The sequence below is a fragment of the Tursiops truncatus genome, chromosome 1, assembly GCF_011762595.2.
Source record: "Tursiops truncatus isolate mTurTru1 chromosome 1, mTurTru1.mat.Y, whole genome shotgun sequence".
NCBI lineage: Eukaryota > Metazoa > Chordata > Mammalia > Artiodactyla > Delphinidae > Tursiops > Tursiops truncatus.
In genome coordinates, this window is record NC_047034.1 from 67,721,879 (window position 1) to 67,738,577 (window position 16,699).

General features: G+C 51.9%; 3 protein-coding genes across 15 annotated transcripts; all 3 read right to left on the reverse strand.

Moving 5' to 3' along the window:
• Positions 1-62: 62 nt before the first annotated feature.
• Positions 63-4,763, reverse strand: PPOX (protoporphyrinogen oxidase). Of its 9 annotated transcripts, XM_073805348.1 has the most exons (13): positions 4,128-4,146; positions 3,563-3,657; positions 3,268-3,402; positions 3,019-3,134; positions 2,707-2,839; positions 2,262-2,406; positions 1,962-2,152; positions 1,241-1,301; positions 939-1,057; positions 751-879; positions 502-651; positions 365-407; positions 63-281 (listed from the first exon to the last, which is right to left on the reverse strand). In XM_073805348.1, the coding sequence occupies exons 2-13, from the start codon at positions 3,647-3,649 to the stop codon at positions 139-141; spliced, it is 1,452 nt and encodes a 483-aa protein (XP_073661449.1). In that variant the 5' UTR covers positions 3,650-3,657; positions 4,128-4,146; the 3' UTR covers positions 63-138. The 9 variants fall into 9 exon arrangements, 8 of the variants coding, with proteins under 8 accessions (XP_073661449.1, XP_073661443.1, XP_073661439.1 ...); XM_073805342.1 differs by lacking the exon at positions 4,128-4,146 and adding an exon at positions 4,177-4,195 and having other exon boundaries at positions 2,262-2,839; XM_073805338.1 differs by lacking the exon at positions 4,128-4,146 and adding an exon at positions 3,830-4,041 and having other exon boundaries at positions 2,262-2,839.
• Positions 4,764-4,892: 129 nt separating this feature from the next.
• USP21 (ubiquitin specific peptidase 21) lies at positions 4,893-11,525 on the reverse strand. Of its 5 annotated transcripts, none has more exons than XM_019932235.3 (13): positions 10,852-11,525; positions 9,419-10,039; positions 8,569-8,628; positions 8,290-8,410; positions 7,956-8,067; positions 7,633-7,788; positions 7,062-7,126; positions 6,702-6,805; positions 6,433-6,519; positions 6,069-6,147; positions 5,731-5,838; positions 5,510-5,624; positions 4,893-5,270 (listed from the first exon to the last, which is right to left on the reverse strand). In XM_019932235.3, exons 2-13 carry the CDS (start codon positions 10,016-10,018, stop codon positions 5,180-5,182), a joined length of 1,698 nt encoding a protein of 565 aa, XP_019787794.1. In that variant the 5' UTR covers positions 10,019-10,039; positions 10,852-11,525; the 3' UTR covers positions 4,893-5,179. The 5 variants fall into 5 exon arrangements, with proteins under 5 accessions (XP_019787794.1, XP_019787799.1, XP_033712050.1 ...); XM_019932240.3 differs by having other exon boundaries at positions 10,370-11,525; XM_033856159.2 differs by having other exon boundaries at positions 10,366-11,525.
• Positions 11,526-11,667: 142 nt separating this feature from the next.
• On the reverse strand, positions 11,668-16,461 carry UFC1 (ubiquitin-fold modifier conjugating enzyme 1). Its single transcript, XM_004321799.4, has 6 exons — positions 14,988-16,461; positions 13,329-13,396; positions 13,028-13,091; positions 12,658-12,734; positions 12,315-12,405; positions 11,668-12,112 (listed from the first exon to the last, which is right to left on the reverse strand). The coding sequence occupies exons 1-6, from the start codon at positions 15,108-15,110 to the stop codon at positions 12,032-12,034; spliced, it is 504 nt and encodes a 167-aa protein (XP_004321847.1). The 5' UTR covers positions 15,111-16,461; the 3' UTR covers positions 11,668-12,031.
• Between the last annotated feature and the right edge of the window lie 238 nt (positions 16,462-16,699).

The following is a 16,699-nucleotide window of genomic DNA, read 5'->3' on the forward strand; positions in this document are numbered from 1 at the left end:
TTACCTACCTTTGCTCACCCACCCCACCCACGCCCACAGGAGACAGAACAGCCAGACCAAGCCACGCTCCAGCATCTTTTATTTTCATGGGTGAGAGAACCCCTGTGAGCAGGGGCAGGAAGAAGTGGGGTTTGAGGATCAACTGTTAGGTTCTGTGCCCAGGACACGGGCTGCTGCCTGGCGCCCACTCTCTATACAATCATTGACAGCAACCCCCTCATACGAGGCTCCGGCCAGAGTCAAAGGCAGCTTCTGAGCAGCCAGGAATTGGGTAGCTGACTCTGGGAGGAAAAGATAAAAGGAATGTTACAGCTGGGGGTCTATTTTCACAGCTCTTCTCAGCCCAGCTGCTTTCCCAACTTACCCAGTTTTTGCCAGTGGCCTAAAGTATACTGGGGGATACAGTTCTGGGGAGAGAAGAGGGGATACAGGGAAAGATTATCACTGATGTCCCAGGCCTGGGTAGACAATGCCTCCAGTGGGTAGCTGAGGAGTGTTTACCTTGTGTAGATGGACCAAGCAGTGACTTGGTGGCTCCTTCAGTCCTAACTGAGTGGCAGCTGCTTTCTCTGCCTCCTTTTGGAACAGCTCCTGAGATAAGACACTGCCCCTGGCTTCTAATGTCCGTAACCAGGAACCTCCCAACATCACCTAAAGAGGGAATACGGCACTGACCAGCCTGGCCTTACTACGCTGGGGCACAGAGGAGCTCTTGGGAAACTCCCACTAAGCAAAGCTGCCTTCTCTCACAGTCACTCTGAGGCCAGGGGGACTCCCATCCTGCTCAGGGAAAGCAACTGAGTCATACACGATTCCCAGGATGCCTGGGTCTTCTGAGGATGGCACCAAATGTCCAAATCCCTGGAGAAAAGGAAGAGACTGGGTCAGGAGGGAAGAGTTCCAGTTGAGCCCACATCTCCCCTTCTTCTGTGTCACACCTGGACAGGCAGACGAGCTCCTCGGTACTGCAGATTCACCACAGCCACAGACACAGCAGTGATGGTACTCAGAGCGCGAGCCAGCGGTGCCGCCTCAGCAGGGAGCAGCTTGCTGAGCACTGGAGGAGAGCAGGCAGAGGCCTGCCTCAGGAGGCATTCACGCTTCAATTTTACCAACCCTCCTTGGGATTAGACTCCCACAGGGTTGACCAGTTCAGGGGCATGGCATGGTCCTGCTGGCCCAGAAAGAAGCTACGTTGCCTCAACCTGGTTGGAGAAGGGGAGGGTGACCACCACATTACCTGAAGCTGGAATGGCACTAATAATGTGGTCAGCCTCCAGGTTGCTGTCCCCTAGAGACACCTGAGAGGAAGAAAACATTTAAAAGACACAGAGGGCTTCCCTGGCGGCACAGTGGTTGGGAGTCTGCCTGCTGATGCGGGGGACGCGGGTTCGTGCCCCCGTCCGGGAGGATCCCGCGTGCCGCGGAGCGGCTGGGCCCATGAGCCATGGCCACTGAGCCTGCGCGTCCGGAGCCTGTGCTCCGCAGCAGGAGAGGCCACAACAGTGAGAGGCCCGCGTACCGCAAAAAAAAAAAAATAAATAAAATAAAATAAAAGACACAGAGATCATGGGAATTTTGCCTTAGTTTCCCAGGCAGGAGAGAGACTGGGTGCTGACTCAGGATGAACAGACTAAGTAGTCAGCACAAAAATCATCCCCCCATTACTCCAGGAAGTGGGCCAGACAAAAGCCAGTGGGCTACTCTGAAATGTTTAGTGGAGCTCAGTGGTTCTTGCCCCTAGCTGGGAGCCACTTATATATATTCTATCCACAGGTTTGGATCAAACAGGTCTTGGAGGAAGGTCCACAAATAAGGCCTAGGAATGTGGAGTAGCCCATATTTAAATAGCTTCTAGGACAGGAGAACAAGGAGAAACTCCAGTCCTGCCGGCTAAAGCATTTAGACAAAGTTGGAAACTCTAACAGACAGGTTCATTACACTCCAGGGGGCTCTCCTACCTTCCAGCACCCTTCTGCTTCGAGGCTGAGCCCACAGACTGGCTGGCCTCTGAGAACACTGACACCCCTACTAGTCAGGTGGGTGTTAAGGGCCTGAGGCAATGTCTCCAGCCCTCCACGGAGTGACCACTGGCTCCAGCGCTCAGCCCGAGCCTGGCGAATAAGTGCTGAGTCTGGCTGTGGGCCCCGCCCTGCAGAGGAGGAAGTAGAGAAGAATCATTAAAATAACACACCTTGCTTCCAGTCCCTCACTCTGGCAGTCCTTAATATCTTCAACCCTTGAACCAACTCCCCCCTCACCTGCCCCCAGCAGCAGCCCCAATAATATGGATCGATGGGTTTGCTCAGCTTGGAAGAGACTGGGAAAGCAGGACCTGATGCTGAGCTCACGGCTGTTGCCTGCAAACACTCCACGGCAAAGACTGTCCATGGCTAGAGACGCCACCTTAAGGGTGAGACTGGGATTGAGAGGCCAAGGAATAAGTTGCACTAATTTCCACTGTCCCTGTTTGGCAGAGAATAGGGGTGGGGTGGGGTTTGGTTGGAAAGCAGTCCCACTATTACAGAAAGATGGAAAGGAAATGAAGGCATTCACCCCCAACACTGAGTTTGGGGGGGCTACTGGGTATGAAGAGAAGAGGGCGTTTTCAGATGATACAGAAGAGGCCCTAGTGGAAGGTTTCAGTATGGGGATCTGCAGCTGGTTTAGGAGGGGAGGGATTTGGGGGCTTCTGGGCGGTGTTACCTCAGGACCAAGGCGGCGCTGGGCGAAACTGTGCACAGTCTCATCAGGGTCTTTGCCCCGGGGCGTAGTCAACTCCTTCAGCCCAGCCCAAAACAGAGGTTTGGAGAAGGGAGGTGAAGGGCGGAGTAGCCCCCTGCATGGAGGAAGGCACAGTGAAGAGGGAGCTCTGATTTAACCCCCCAGCTCCAGGGGGTCATTTCCATTCATTTGGCCCCTTTTGCTGGGAGGGCTGACAAACTGGAAGATGAGGAAATGGAAAGGATGTGAGGATGGAAGCGGAGAAGGATGGCAGTAAAGAGGTGATAGCATTACCTGATGCCAGAGGGCAGGGCGTGCAGGGTGCCACCTACATACAGAAACCTATTCTGGGCAGCTGCATGGTCTCCACGGACAGGCAACACTTCTGAGTCCAAGCCAAGCTCGGAAACCTGCTCCACACGTCCTCAGAAAGAGCATAAACTAAGGAAAGGACTGACCACCAAATCTACTTGCTCCCCTTCACTCTATTCTCCAGTGAAGGTCCCTCCGTAACCTCTCCTAGGCATTCCACAAGCCGCTCACCATGAGCAGGGTCCGGGCTCCCAGGACTCCCGCCGGCCGAATTCCTCGAGGTCCAAGTTCAAAGACAGCACCATCTGGCCCTCGTACCGAGCGGATCCAGCCTCCCAGGCGCTCGCTGCCCTCCACCAATACCACCTGGGGACAAGAGGGAGACACTGCGGCCTATAGCCGCGGCCGCGGCCGCGGCGGCGTAAAGGGTCAGGAGGGGAATGGGGCGGCGCATTCCCTCTTGCTGGAAATGGGACAGGAGTATTAAAGGAGGCTCCCTCTGGCACGGAGGGGGGGGGGCACTCACCTTGGGGGGACAAGGGGCCCGGCTCAGGTGGTAACTAGCGGCCAAGCCGCTGATCCCTCCGCCCAGCACGACCACGGTCCGGCCCATGGTGAAGCCTGCGGGTGTGGAGGCGATACGGACAGGCTGACCAGAAGCACCCTGCTCTCCAGAAGACCTGCGGGTTCCGCGTTCCACCCCCGGCCATTCGCTGCTTTAGGGGAAACTAAGGCCGAGCCCGCGGATGGGGTGGTGGAACTGTGAGGTCCCCGCCCAGGGCCTAGGACTCACCCACGAGAGGAACGAGAAAAATGAGGGGAAAGGAGGAGACAGAGGTCTCAACACATCATGCCGCCGGCGTCCCAGGGGCGGGGGCTGGGAGGTGGATAAGGGCCACACCCACGCTATCTGCTAGCGCAGGGCTCTGGGCTCCGACCTGCCGCCAGTCTTCTGAAGCGCTTTCCGTCCCGCCCGCCCCCACTAGGCCTAGAGTTTCAGTCCGCTGCCTCCACCGCCCGCCCCCCTCCCAGTTTTTCGGTCTCTCCGACTCTCCGTCCACTCTATTCTCGCGGCACACTCCCGACCTTACCTTCCTGCTCCTGGATTGGTGGGTCCTGGAAGGCCCCGATCACACTCACCAATGAAAACACTGAACCGGCAGCGGCTCCTCCTCCCGCAAAGGCGGAGAGTTGGCCCCTGTAGAAGGTTGCTCTGTGGAGCTGGAGGTTAGTTAACTGTTTCGATGCCAGGTTGGAGAGAGTAGCCGTATCCATTACTGACTTCCCCTCAAGGCTGGAGCGGCGAGAGCTGCGTGCTGGTTAGCATGCCCCAGCTCGAGCTTCCCAGGCCCAGCTAGGCTGAGAACCCTGGAGGGAAGGCCTCATGAGCTTTGGTTGTAGGGAGAGTAGATAGGGACACGGGAGGCTGGTCCGTGGGGAGGTGGCTCCATAAACAGCTCCTTGATGGTAGCAACAGCCTGGACCTACGGGAGTTAGGGCGGCCCGGCAACGTACCGTGTTTATCAACAGGGGCCCTTGGGCACCTCGCTCTCGAGGGGGCAGCCCCCTACGCCGGCAAAGCCCGTCTACCCAGTGCCTGCGCTCTAGCTCCAGGCTTCCCTACAGCTTCACGAGTCTCAGACTCGCCTTCCCTTTTCCTCCCAATGTAAACCTTCACTGCGTGGTCAAACCTTGGCATCAACGGGTCCTGGTCCGGCACCTCTATCCCCACTCCCACCCCCACGGCTTTGAGCGCGCCCCCATCTGTTCAGAAAGGGAACTGAGTCCCAGGAAGACTCCAATTCGGCCTAGTTCTGTATCTCCACCCCCTTTAAGCACAAATACAAATAAGGACATCATTTTTTCTTAATAAATTTATTCACAAAAAAAAGTGAGACTGTAGAGGGTCTGGGGGCTGTACACGGGCAGGGGCCTGGGGAGCTCTGTACATGGGGCTGGGAGACAGGGGAGCCTCCAGGTAGAAGGGTATTTTTTAATAAAAAAAATAATGGGAGGTACAACCACCCCCTCCCCCCTCCCCGATTAAAAAGACACAAAAATAGACGTCTCTGAGGTAAATGGGGAGCCTGGGGGCTTGAGGGTGTTGAAAGGGTTTCACAGGTGCCAGGGCTTAAAGGGGATGTCACAGGCACCGGGGTGGCTCCTGCATCAGTTGGTAGAACAGCACGTAGCCCTCACTGGATGCCACCTGGTTTTCACTGACAGGGGAGACACTAGGAAGAAGGGAGATGGGGAAGGAGGTGTGATCATTCCTGCATATTCCCCCCTCCCCACATGATCAACCTCACAGCATCCCGGTAGTGATGAGGAAAGACGCCCCCATACCCCCACACACACCCACCCACCGCCCGCCTTTTACCAGGCACTGTGCTCTCCTGGGGCTCCGTATTAGGGAAAGGTGTCAGGGCTGCAGCGGGAATGGGGCAGGAGTTGAATAGGAGGCTATTCTCACCGAGAGTCATTGTAGACATGCCAACCAGTCTGGCACCGGCACAGGGCTGTGTAGTGGCCATAGTGGACACTGCCCGAGTGGTTGCAAAGGGCATACAGCTGATATACGGGGCTTCCTTCGGGGTTAGAGATGACCAAATTCTATAGTCAGAGCTGTGCCCCACTCCCACTCTCTCCCTCCCCTTCACGGGAGCTCCTCAGGACCTTCCCTACAAGACTCACCGGCTTTGTCACTGGCAAAGTCCCCTAGGCTCAGTCGCTGCAGCGGGAAGTCTACACCTACTGAACTTTTCTTGATGGAGCCCCGGGAGGCGGAAAATCGATTAAGATCTAAGCTCTTGTTAAGGAGAATTTGGGAGGCAGAGGGCCTCTGAGGGGGGCTGAGGAATTGAATGTTGTCCACTCCCCTCCCTGAACACACATGGGGAGCTTGGTAGGGAAAGGTGGAGTGGCAGGCTTTTCCTAAGGAAAACTGAATTCCCAAATGTCCAACCTCTGCAAACATGGGGAATGAGGAAAAAGAATGAATGGGAGAAATAAGAATTTGAAGATTAGGATACGGAGCACGAGGATTCGGGGGAATCTTTGTACTGTCAACTTTTTGGTACTTCGTGTTTTCTGCCGACATTGGTCACACACCTGAGTAAATGTCAAATAATATAAGGTTAACGTGCTCCTCACCTCCGTTGGCTTTTCTGACACCCTGACTCACATACAAATTTACTATGCTCCCTATTACTTCTGTATCCTCTGGGCCACTGCCCTCTGCCCTGGGAATCCCAGGACATATCTGAAACTCCTACACAAACCCAGACATATATAAGTGTTATTCTTCATACTAAGGCATCATGCAACCCCTTTTACCCTTATGGAGCCCCCCCAGGTCTCCCACCCTTACTATATCCCTCGTGAACCCACACATACTGGGGCATTCTCCGATTCTAGCTCTTCTTCCTTGGTGAAAAGGCTGAAACAATCCCGCAGAGACACCTTGCCCCCAGCAAATCCTTTCTGGGGGGAAAGGAGAGTGAAGGGTCAGCATGTTCTGAATTTCCTTTTCCAACTCTTCTCAATTAATCCAAGCTTCATTTCTGCTCCAGAGACCCACAGGGTTCCCTCCCACACTGGGGGTGGGTAGGGTTGGGTCACAGAACCCATGTCCCATCCACCCCTGGAATCTTCTGGAATCCCACCTTGGGGATGGGCAGGGACAGGTCACAAAAAACCTCGAAGGTCGTGGAGCGATACCCACAGGACTGGCACTTGAGACAACTTTTCAACTGGCCCACAAACAGGTCTAGATAGAAGCAAAGGGGCAGGAGAAACAGTCATTGTGGGATGCCTGAGATGCTTCCTTGGATTCCCATCTCTTCCCACCCGTTTGCCTGACGCTTCCTTTCCCACCACCGACACTCCTCACAAACCCCTCACAACTTCTCCACATTTTTGTCATCCAGTCTTATTCCCACACCCCTGGATAGGATTGATTTTTTTCTGCCAAGCCCGCATCCCCCACACACTAACTTTCCCCATCACTTTGTCTCGTTCCATACCCACAATCTTGCTGTCCTCTCGCTCCAGGTAACGCTTCCACATTAGGTTGGCTCGGTCGTCATCGCTAGGACAGATCAAGGGAAGTGGGGAGCACCCATGAGACAGCAGGAACACCGGGCACCCCCAACACCACTGAAATGATCCACAGAGCCCTGTACCCCACCCATACCCCAGCTCCTTCTCTAAATTTCAAGAAACAGACAAAGGAGTAATGCTTCAGAAGACTTTCCGGGGAAATCCAAGGTGAGAGGAAAAGAAAGGAATGTCGACAAGGGACAAACATGCCGTCTTCCTCCACCTGGCTTCAGACCCCTTAGGTACCTTGTAAATTAATTATCCCCTCCTCCGTCAATATGGTGACAGCCATAGCACTGTCTTCTGCCTCCATCTGTGCCCCTCAGCCTCCCTCCTCCTCCTGCCTTCTTCCTACTTCTGCACTGCTTCTCAAACCATTTTCTGAGCTAAGTATTTCCTTGGACACTACATCCTCAATCTTGACTAGCTTACTTCTGTGAAGGATGAATGCTGCTGATAAACTACTGCGGAGGAGAAGGAGGGGAGCAACCTTACCTTAACTCAGGTTCCTCTAGCAGAGCCCCTCCACGGCGGGGTTGGGAGGGAGCTGGACTATTGGCCAGGACTGGCGGAGCCCGGCGGTCTCGTCGGTTGATTTCGAGGTGCAGCCGCTCCATGAGGAGCTTCAGAAACTCTTGGGCATCCTGCTGGCTGCAGTCAGACAAAGAACATGGGCAACCGACCCCTGCCTAGTCCACAGTCACTAACCCCTGTCCCCACTTCCTGGATGAATAGCGTCTCAAGGCTCAGAATGATGCTGCTTGGCCCTACCCCCAGACAAGGCCAGAGAGAAATCCCATACCCTCCAGCTCTCCCACCTGTATCCAGAGAAGGAGGGAACGTATTTCTGGAAGACAGCTCGGAATCGAGTAGGATTCACAGCTTCACAGGAGTCAGGGTGCCACAGGGCACCAATCACATCTGCAAAGGCTATTAGGGTGGGAGTGGGGAAGGGAAACAGTGGTTAATGACTAGAAGAGGGAAGCAAGAGGAGGCTTAGAAGGTGGAAAACAACCTCTAGGAAATCAGGCACTGGGAAAAACAGATACACCTGCCAGCTTTCAGGGTTGGGCCACTGGCACTGGCAGATGGACCTACAAGGGTTTGGGGAAAAGAGGACTTGAAAGAAGGGAGCAGGAGTTGTCGCCCCACCTTCAGTGAGCTCTTGGGCTCGGCCCCCTCCAGGCACCTCTTGCCGGAAGTCCCTTCGCAGACAGAAGTCCCGAAGAGGCCGAGTGCTGCTCAAACACTGTAGCACAGCATTCAGGAAGCACTGGGGAGCAGTAAAGACAGTGCCATTACCTCCCCAGACCAGTGCCTAGGAAGCCTTAGGAGAACTTCAGTGCTGTCCTTCCCCAAGTTTCCCTCCCCATGCCTGCCTCCAACACCAGTTCACATTCCTGTTAGGAAAGACAGGAGAATGGCTCTCACCGTGTTCCCCAGGTTTCGGAGGCCAACATGACCAGAGCCCAGAAGCAGTGTGTGATGAGCCTGGAAGGTCAGAGTACAGTCAGCACGTTCCCATATATCCCACCTGGCGCTTTAACCTTTCAACAGCATGCTGCGCACTGCCTTCCCCACCCCATCCTTCACTCCCAAACTCTACACTTTTTCCGTCACTGGGTATTAGGGTCTCCCTACCTCAATGACCATGAGCAGTAAGCCTAACACAGCTGAGTGTACCACGGACTCAGCCATGGCTGTCCCACCTATTCCCCACTTACTCCTCTGCCCAGCTAGCCGGCAATGCAGCTCCTGGGGCAACTCCCCAAGCACTGTCATGGTTGCCCAGCTGCTCCCCACCCCCACCTTGCTACCCCCAAGGCCCCCTCCTGCACCCGTGGCCCCTTCCTGCACCCTCTCCTGATGGCTCCAATTGCAATCAGCCTAGCTCACTTAGCTCGGGAAATGGGCAACCGCACGAGCTCAGATGTTCTGAGCCTGCCCCTCTTCAGCTCCAGAGATTAATTAGGCCTAGGCAGCATCCTAGGAGACAAGGTACAGCAAGGGAAGGTAAGGGCCTGGGGACCCAAAGAATTCCAAATGGTTTATTCCTTGGGGACTGAAATGGCACACCATTCTGGGGAGTCACAGACAACCCTGGAAAGGGTCTATGAGGCTTAAAGTTACTTAAATAAGGGAGAGGAGAGTCCAAACTACTGAAATGAAGGGGGTGAAAAAGGAACTTGGCAAAAAGGGGAAAGGAAAGCCATATGATGGCAAGAAAGCTGGAGGCATGGAGGAACATAAGCATGGAAGGCGTGCGCTGGCAAGTCCTCACCATCTTGTCATCGGCGTAGAAAGGTTCAGAGGGCCGGGCAGATATCACGTGGAAGGAGCCATGGGAAGTAGGGGGCTCTGTCCGTATGCTGAACAAGGTGGGTGGCCCAGAAAAGCCCCCAAGGCGGCGGAGAGAGGTGCTACGTCTCAAAGTGGGTGGCTCAGGCCGGAGAGCCAAGCGGCTCAGTGCAGCCCCTAGCTCTCCAGTGCCGCGGTGCCCTCCCAAGGCAATCCCCATTGGACGCAAGTCCCCACTGCTCACAGACTTGGAACGGGCTAGGTTGGTCCTTGATGGGAGAGGCAGAGCCACAGTTGGGGGTGGTGAGCCAGGCAGGGGAACTCCATGATCTGCCCGAAGCGGGCCTCTGGGACGAGGGCCTGAGGTCCGTCCCCGTCCCAGCTCCAGTTTCTTGAGCCGTTCCTCAGGGGGACCTGGCCTAGGAGGCAGAGGTCGTAACACAGGGTTCGGCCCAGGGCCTGGGTTTCGGCGCTCCTTGCTCCGGGCCCTGGGAGCAAATGGTAGCTTGGATCCCACTCGGGGCTGGACATTAAGAGGTGGCTCTCGGGTCCGTCCCAGGCGGTGCTCAGAAGCCTGGGGCATTGTGGACACCACAGGCTGGACCTGAGAGGAGAAGAGACGATCAGCGTTTGAATATGGAGGGAGGTGGGAACCTAGGCTGCCATACTAGCTACATGCATGGAGGGCAGGAACCATGTCTAGTGTATCAATCATTGTATCCCCTGTGTCTAGTATAGTGTTTGGTACAAAGTAAACACTTAGTATCCATTGAGTAAATGAATGAATGAATGATAGCAGGCAGGGCTTTGACTCTTTCTACATTCCTCACGCCCTTCCTGCAGAATATTGCTTTACTGGAGAGCCAATGATAAAGAGTTCCTATCTTGGCTGTCTTTATAATCTAGGTGCTCATGAAGGTTCCCCCATACCTGCCTAGTCAAGTGGGATGTGCTCTGGGTCACTTGGGACCTCTGGTCAAATAGCGGTGTGGATGCAAGTATAACAGCCCCAAGGACAGCATTCCATTCTCAAACCCCTGCCCCTCCTGGCTGCAAATGAAGCACACTAAAAAGGTTACTCCCTCCCCCACCTCTGAGCTCCAAAGTGGTGTTGGGGCTCAGGGGCTGTGGCGGGGAGGGAGGACGAACTAACTCCCTGACCCCTAATCTCTGCACATCTCCCACCACAGGAGGTTTCAACCGGGTCCGCCCCCCTCGAGGGCAGAAAGGCCGAGGCTGCTGATTGGCTACGGGGTCCAGCGGCATATTCTACACGATCCATGGATGCTGGTCCCTCCAGCCCAGTTCTCGCAGGCCTGCCGGGCCCCCAGCACCTCTGCTTTTGGGGTGGGCGATCTCTCGGGTCTGGAACAGTCTTCCCTCGGCACCCCCACACCATAACGCCCCGGACCGTACCTGTCCCCGGGTGAGGCGGCGGGGTAGGCCAGCCGGGGCCAGGCCCCAGCTCAGGGCCACCCCCTACTACCCTCGTGCAGCGCCCCCGCGGGCCCGGCTGCAGCTTTAGCCGCAGCTAGTGCCCAGATCTCTCCCACCGCAGGGGCCGCCGCCATCTTTGTTGGTCCCGCCCGGCCACCGACCGCCGGCTTCACTGTCTCTCAGAGCGCCTGCGCACCCACACTCAGACTCCGCCCACCGGCTTCCTCGGCGCTTGCGTGAACCCGCCTCCTAGGCTCCGCTGCCGACACCATGGAAACACAGCCAACTTTAGGACCGCCAGTTCCCAGCTTTGGCAAGAATTGTCTTTAAACCGTCGCTCCAAAGCAAGTCCCTAAAGTAGAGTCCCATCGCCCCACCCCGTGGCTCTAAAGGATATAGATCTGACAATCGTAGTATGGCCCCCCGGCTTGCAGCACAGATCCTTCCCAGGGAGCAGGGGTACGAATGCAGGGCCTGGGTCCAGCCCACAGACCAGTGAAGTATCCACATAGGGTTGGGAAGATCCCTGGAGGGCAGGGAATACTGGCCCTGCAAAACCAGTCGTCAAGCATCTTGCAGGCCAAAGCGGTAGGCTCCCTGCTAAAGGACAAAAGCAGATCTCAGCAGCAGGGAGAGCAGTCAGGATTTCCTTTCATTCCCCAGCTCCAGAACAGAGCATCCTCCATTTCCCCTTCCCTCCCGAACTAGTATAGTTGTACATGTGCCTTGGGTCTTAGCCTGCTGACCCTAAGCCTGCTCACCCTCTATTAAGAGCCACCAATGAGAACCACAAGCCACAGGAGGAAGCAGCTTTTATTGATGAGTTATCTCCAGAAACCAAAAAGACTATGTACCCACTTTCAGTCACCCCCTATCCCTCCAGAACCTCACACTGCTCCACCTGGACAAGGGATATAAATTGCCTTTTGGTTTTTCAAGGCCCTAGTCTTTCTTCCTCCTGTGTAGCCCAACTTAGAAATTCAGCAGCAATACCGTTGTTTTTTTCAGCAGTGTCTGCTGCAACTGTTGGTACTTAGTAACAATTATGGGTGAAGGGGTGTGGGGGGAAGTGGTTAGATGAGTAAAAAGAATGATGCAGAGGAAAACAGGAACGTAGCCTATGGAAGGTCCCTCTGTCCTGCCTCAGTGGATTGATCCTTCATTGGCTGCATTTCTCTTTATGCTGAATCACTCCCTTCTGAATCAGATCGGGGATTTCCACTGCCAGCCACGGACCCAGCTGCAATACAAGGGAGACCCTGTGAGATTACTACCACCCAATCAATGCCTCTTATTCCATCAGAAGCTCCTTCCTAGAGATATTCTAGGAGAGCATGCCCAAAGGAAAACACTGTTATTCCTTGTTTACTCTCAGTTACTTCTCTTATACCACTCAGGACCTAACCCCTTCTTCCCTTATATACCAAATACTCCAAACTTACCCCCAGAGCCATGAGATGAGCTAGTCCAAACTTAGGCACATTCCTGGCCCACAAAGGCTTAAAGTGATCAGTCAGGCATATTTTGCCACCCCTGTGAGAGGGACAAGATGATCAGAAGGTGTTGACATGCAAGGTATACCATAAAGCACAGCAGGCTCTTGAGAGCACAGGAAGACTACTGGTGATCGGAATTGAGAACAAGGTCAGCTAAGTGCTTCGCCCAGGCTTGGCAGAGGGAGACCTGGAGTCTCTCTAGGCCTGCAGACTCTGGGAAAACTCCTGCCTCAGAGAGTTCTTCCCCAAGGCCTTCTTTGACCTTTTCCCATCTCCTATTCAGTCCTACCTGTACATCTTTGCTGTTTTTCCATCCAGTTCAGGGACTGCGATTTCTGGAGCAGTAGTGGGATATGTGATAGGAATCTGGAAGAATTATAAAGCTTTAATAAAACAGAATCAGAACAGAAAGGAAATAATCTAATCAGATATACACACTTCTTGGTTGAACTGAAATCTTCCATAAACTCATCAAGCAGCAGTCACACACCAGGATTCTGGACATGGAGATGAATAACTATAACCTACGCTTGTTTCAAACCTCAGCTTTTCCCTCCCATTTAAAAAGTTATCTTTGGTCCCTCCTGGTTAGCTTGTTAACAATCACCTAATCCCTCCTGTTCTACTAACCTCCATAATTCCCACTCCATCATACTCACGTCAAACTCGATGTCAAACTCATATTTGAGGAGGTCATGGATGTACCAGCATTTTCCAAACCACCTGTAACACAGACCAAACCTCAGTGCAATTTTCCCATTCTTCTAATACTCAGATGACATCTTCTTGGCTTAGGTCACCAGCCTGGGAGACTCGTGGGTTGGGAATTGGGGAACTCTGGAGTTGTGGGAGTGGAGACCAGAAAGGGGCAGGAAAGGCCTAGCAGTGGGCTCTGGGACACCAAAATGCTCAAGCTATGTGGCATCCCCACCCTCACACCTCCCAAGAGGGTCTGCCTACCGAGTCCCTTCCTTGTTGGACTCCAGTCGGAACCAATCATTGTCTGCATTCTTGTTGTTCTCCACGTACTAAAAGTAAGAGAGTGAGGTCTTTGAGGGGAGTGTTGAGGTCAAGGGCAGTCCCCCTTCCCTCAAAAGAAAAGTGTGTGATTACTTCCTCTCTTAAGCACCCATATGCTGATGACTTTTAAATCTTTATCTTTAATCTAGAGCTTTTCTCAAAGCTTCAACTCCATTATCCAACTGTGTATTGAAATTTCTACCTTCATTCCACAGGTACCTCAAACTTGGCAGTCCGTTTCCCTCTAGTCTTTCAGACTTGTTTCTCCACTGCACCAATCTCAGTTGGCAGTATTAGCATTCAGTCACCCAAGCCAAAGACCTGGGAATCATCCTTGACCCTCCTTCTCCTTTACTCTACAAACCAATCTTTTACAACGTCCTGCTGATTTTACCTTCTGAATATTCTTTAAATCTACCTCTCCTCTCTATCTTCACCATAACTCCCAAGTTTAGAGATCATCATCTTTCTTTTGCCTAGATTAATGACAGCCTCCTAACTTCAATCTTATCCCTGTCAATTCTATTTTCCTCTCTACTGCCAGTGACTGATCTAAACCCAAATCTCATCGTGTTACTCCTCTGCTTAACATCCTTTAAAGGTATCCCAATGCCTCCAAGATAAAATTCAAGTGCTCAAATCTATTTGTCAAGCCTTATCTACCACTCCCTGCCACACTTTGATGCTCTAACAACTCTGATCTACTTGTGTTTCTTCATATATGTCATGGTGTTTCTAGCTTCTATGACTGCTCATGCTGTTCCTTTTGCCTTGAATGTTCTTCTCTTACCTTCATGTTTTATCAGGCCAACTTATGTTCACCCTTTAAGCCTCAGCTCAAGCATTGCCTCTTCTAGGAAACCTTCCCTGACCAGACCCAAGCTGGATTTCGGTATCTCACCTCCTGCTTCAAAACATCTTAGCAATTTCTCAGACTCCTTCTCCCTGTTTCTCCACATAATGTATTATCATGATATGTTTCTGTCCACCTCCGTAGGCTCAATTTTATTCGGCTTTGGATGCCCTTCCTAGGTACTTGGTGTACAATAAATGTTTTTTAGTGAATGAATACACGCATCAGGAAAGCTGCTAGCCTTTGAAACAGAGACCACCGCAAGAAAGTCAAATTTTCTTCTCCTTCCACAGAAGGGAGATTAGCTCAGAAGATGGCTCGTTCCTAACCCTGAGCTCAGCTCCTTGTCTCTCTGCAACTAATATCTACCTGAATTTTTAGCTCTAACGTGGATTCCTCCCTCAGGACAAGTGAAAGAGGGAGCGGAGAGACGCGGACCGGGACTTAGGGCTCCAGGAATTCCTTTTGACCACCTCCCCTACATCCAGGAGAGCAATCACCTGGGGCCAGGAGGACACGTCATTCTCCGGGGCGGCATATCCCCCAAATAACTGCTGCTTTCAGTCAGAAAGTCTGGCGCCACCGCGCTTCCCTAAGTCTCCCAGCCCCGCAGTCGTCCAATATCTATGAATTCGTAAAGTTAAACTTTAAAACCGGAAGCGGCTTCCACACGGAGCCTATTCCTAAGGACACCAGATTACCCGCAACCCTTTTGCGACGCGGTTGGCAGTAGAACCACAACTGACCCGGATAAGAGACTGATATTCCTCCTTGAGTCTCTGCACCCACAACTCCCGATCTCGAGGTCCGGCATTGGTCTTCAGCACCGGGATCTCAGACACTACACGCCGGGTGGCCTCATCCGCCATCTTGGACCAGGGCGCAAGAGAAACACGGAAGTGGTATTACCTGCAGTTTACATTCAGGGCGCCTCCATCTTTACTACTGGACGATAGGGAGTTGGGCTGCCTTGAAACTTCTTTGAATACGATCTTTATTTTATAGTAACGAAGAGAAATTTGTCACCTGATCACTTGCTTATGGGTGCAACGAGAAGAAAAGAATGGAAACGAATGTCTCTGTCCTGAATATAATTAAACCGCAGATTGCTCAAAGGGTGACTTCCGCTCATGCTCAGAGACGTAATCTCAGCAAACGCTTCCGGACACTTGAAGAGTTGTTACAATTTCAGGCAGTTCTAGGCTCTCTTCCGGACGCTGTCATCCTAAAACGCGCGATTCACATGTTTCGGCTTCGAATAAACTTCTTTAACTTATTGTAGTTCAGCTGAGATAGCGGGGGGCCAATGCAGTGATCCATTAGGAGGGTAGTAAACTCCTGAGAATTGTTGGGAACCGTGGAGAATCAAAGTATATACAGTCTCAGCCCTGAACCGTTAACACAATTGAATTAGAAAATTCTTAATAAATGCCAAAGGAGTTTAGAGGTCACGGGAAGACTTGCCTTAGTGTAGCTTAGGTATTTGGGTCTGGAATGAACTCATCTAGGAAGGAATCATGTCTCTTTAGTGCATGGCACACAGTAGGTACCCAGTAATCCTTTTGCGAAATTTGTATCTTCCAGTTGATTTTTAAACCTAAGCACATTATTTTTGGCCTTAACTTACATATCTTGTTGCAGTGTTAATCGTTCCAACCCATGGCAGTAATTTTGGATCAAATCCCATTAATCATCAATTCTATAGTCTATCTACAACTTTAATTTCTAATGGCTGAAAACTCCAGTACAGTGTTGAGATGAGACAACCTTGTCTTGTTCTGATTTTAGAAGGGAAAGCATTGTCTCTTCCTTAAGTATGATGTTACCTGTAGGCTTTTCGTGGATGCCCTTTATCAAGTTAAGGAAGTTCCCTTCTCTTCCTAGTGTTGAAAGTTTTTATCATGAATGGATATGGATTTTTTTCCCAAACCCTTTTTCTTTATTCACTGAGATGATGATGTGGTTTTTGTCTTTTATTTGCATGCTATATATTTCTTTCTTTGAAATATTGGATATTGGATAAGGGTAAGGCAAAGCTTGTAATATCTCACTAGAGTTCTTTCTCCTAGAGAAATAAAGATTTATTCCATTTAGGGTGTAGGCTCTGTGGTGTGGTAGAGTGCAGAGATTCGGAATGAGGCTTGCAATTTAATTGTCATAAGACTTTAGAGATGGGGGAGAGAGAAATGGGGAAACGTAGGTCAAAGGATACGAACTCTCAGTTATAAAAAGAATAAATTCTGAGGATTTAATATACAGCATGGTGACTATAATTAATAAAATGGTATCGTATGTTTGAAAGTTGCTGAGAGTAGATCTTAAGCATTCTTAACCACACATGTGTAAACTATGTGAAGTGATGGATGTGGATATTGATCTTGGTAATCATTCCTATATATATATATATATATATATATATATAAAACTATCACATGTATATGATTTATATGTATATCAA

What these genes read in the sequence shown, in the direction of transcription:
- PPOX (XM_073805342.1), bottom strand. Translation starts at nt 3,649, where the DNA reads ATGGGCCGGACCGTGGTCGTGCTGGGCGGAGGGATCAGCGGCTTGGCC. An exon ending in GAGCCCGGACCCTGCTCATG is followed by an intron (nt 3,135 to 3,267) that starts GTGAGCGGCTTG and finishes CGTGTGGAGCAG; the next exon opens with GTTTCCGAGCTTGGCTTGGA. An exon ending in GGGGCTGCTGCTGGGGGCAG is followed by an intron (nt 2,153 to 2,261) that starts GTGAGGGGGGAG and finishes CCTCCTCTGCAG; the next exon opens with GGCGGGGCCCACAGCCAGAC.
- UFC1 (XM_004321799.4), bottom strand. Translation starts at nt 15,110, where the DNA reads ATGGCGGATGAGGCCACCCGGCGTGTAGTGTCTGAGATCCCGGTGCTG. An exon ending in AATATCAGTCTCTTATCCGG is followed by an intron (nt 13,397 to 14,987) that starts GTCAGTTGTGGT and finishes TCTTACTTTTAG; the next exon opens with TACGTGGAGAACAACAAGAA. An exon ending in TCCAACAAGGAAGGGACTCG is followed by an intron (nt 13,092 to 13,328) that starts GTAGGCAGACCC and finishes TCTGTGTTACAG; the next exon opens with GTGGTTTGGAAAATGCTGGT.
- USP21 (XM_019932235.3), bottom strand. Translation starts at nt 10,018, where the DNA reads ATGCCCCAGGCTTCTGAGCACCGCCTGGGACGGACCCGAGAGCCACCT. An exon ending in TCCGAAACCTGGGGAACACG is followed by an intron (nt 8,411 to 8,568) that starts GTGAGAGCCATT and finishes ACTGCTCCCCAG; the next exon opens with TGCTTCCTGAATGCTGTGCT. An exon ending in CTAGAGGAACCTGAGTTAAG is followed by an intron (nt 7,127 to 7,632) that starts GTAAGGTTGCTC and finishes GATCTGTCCTAG; the next exon opens with CGATGACGACCGAGCCAACC.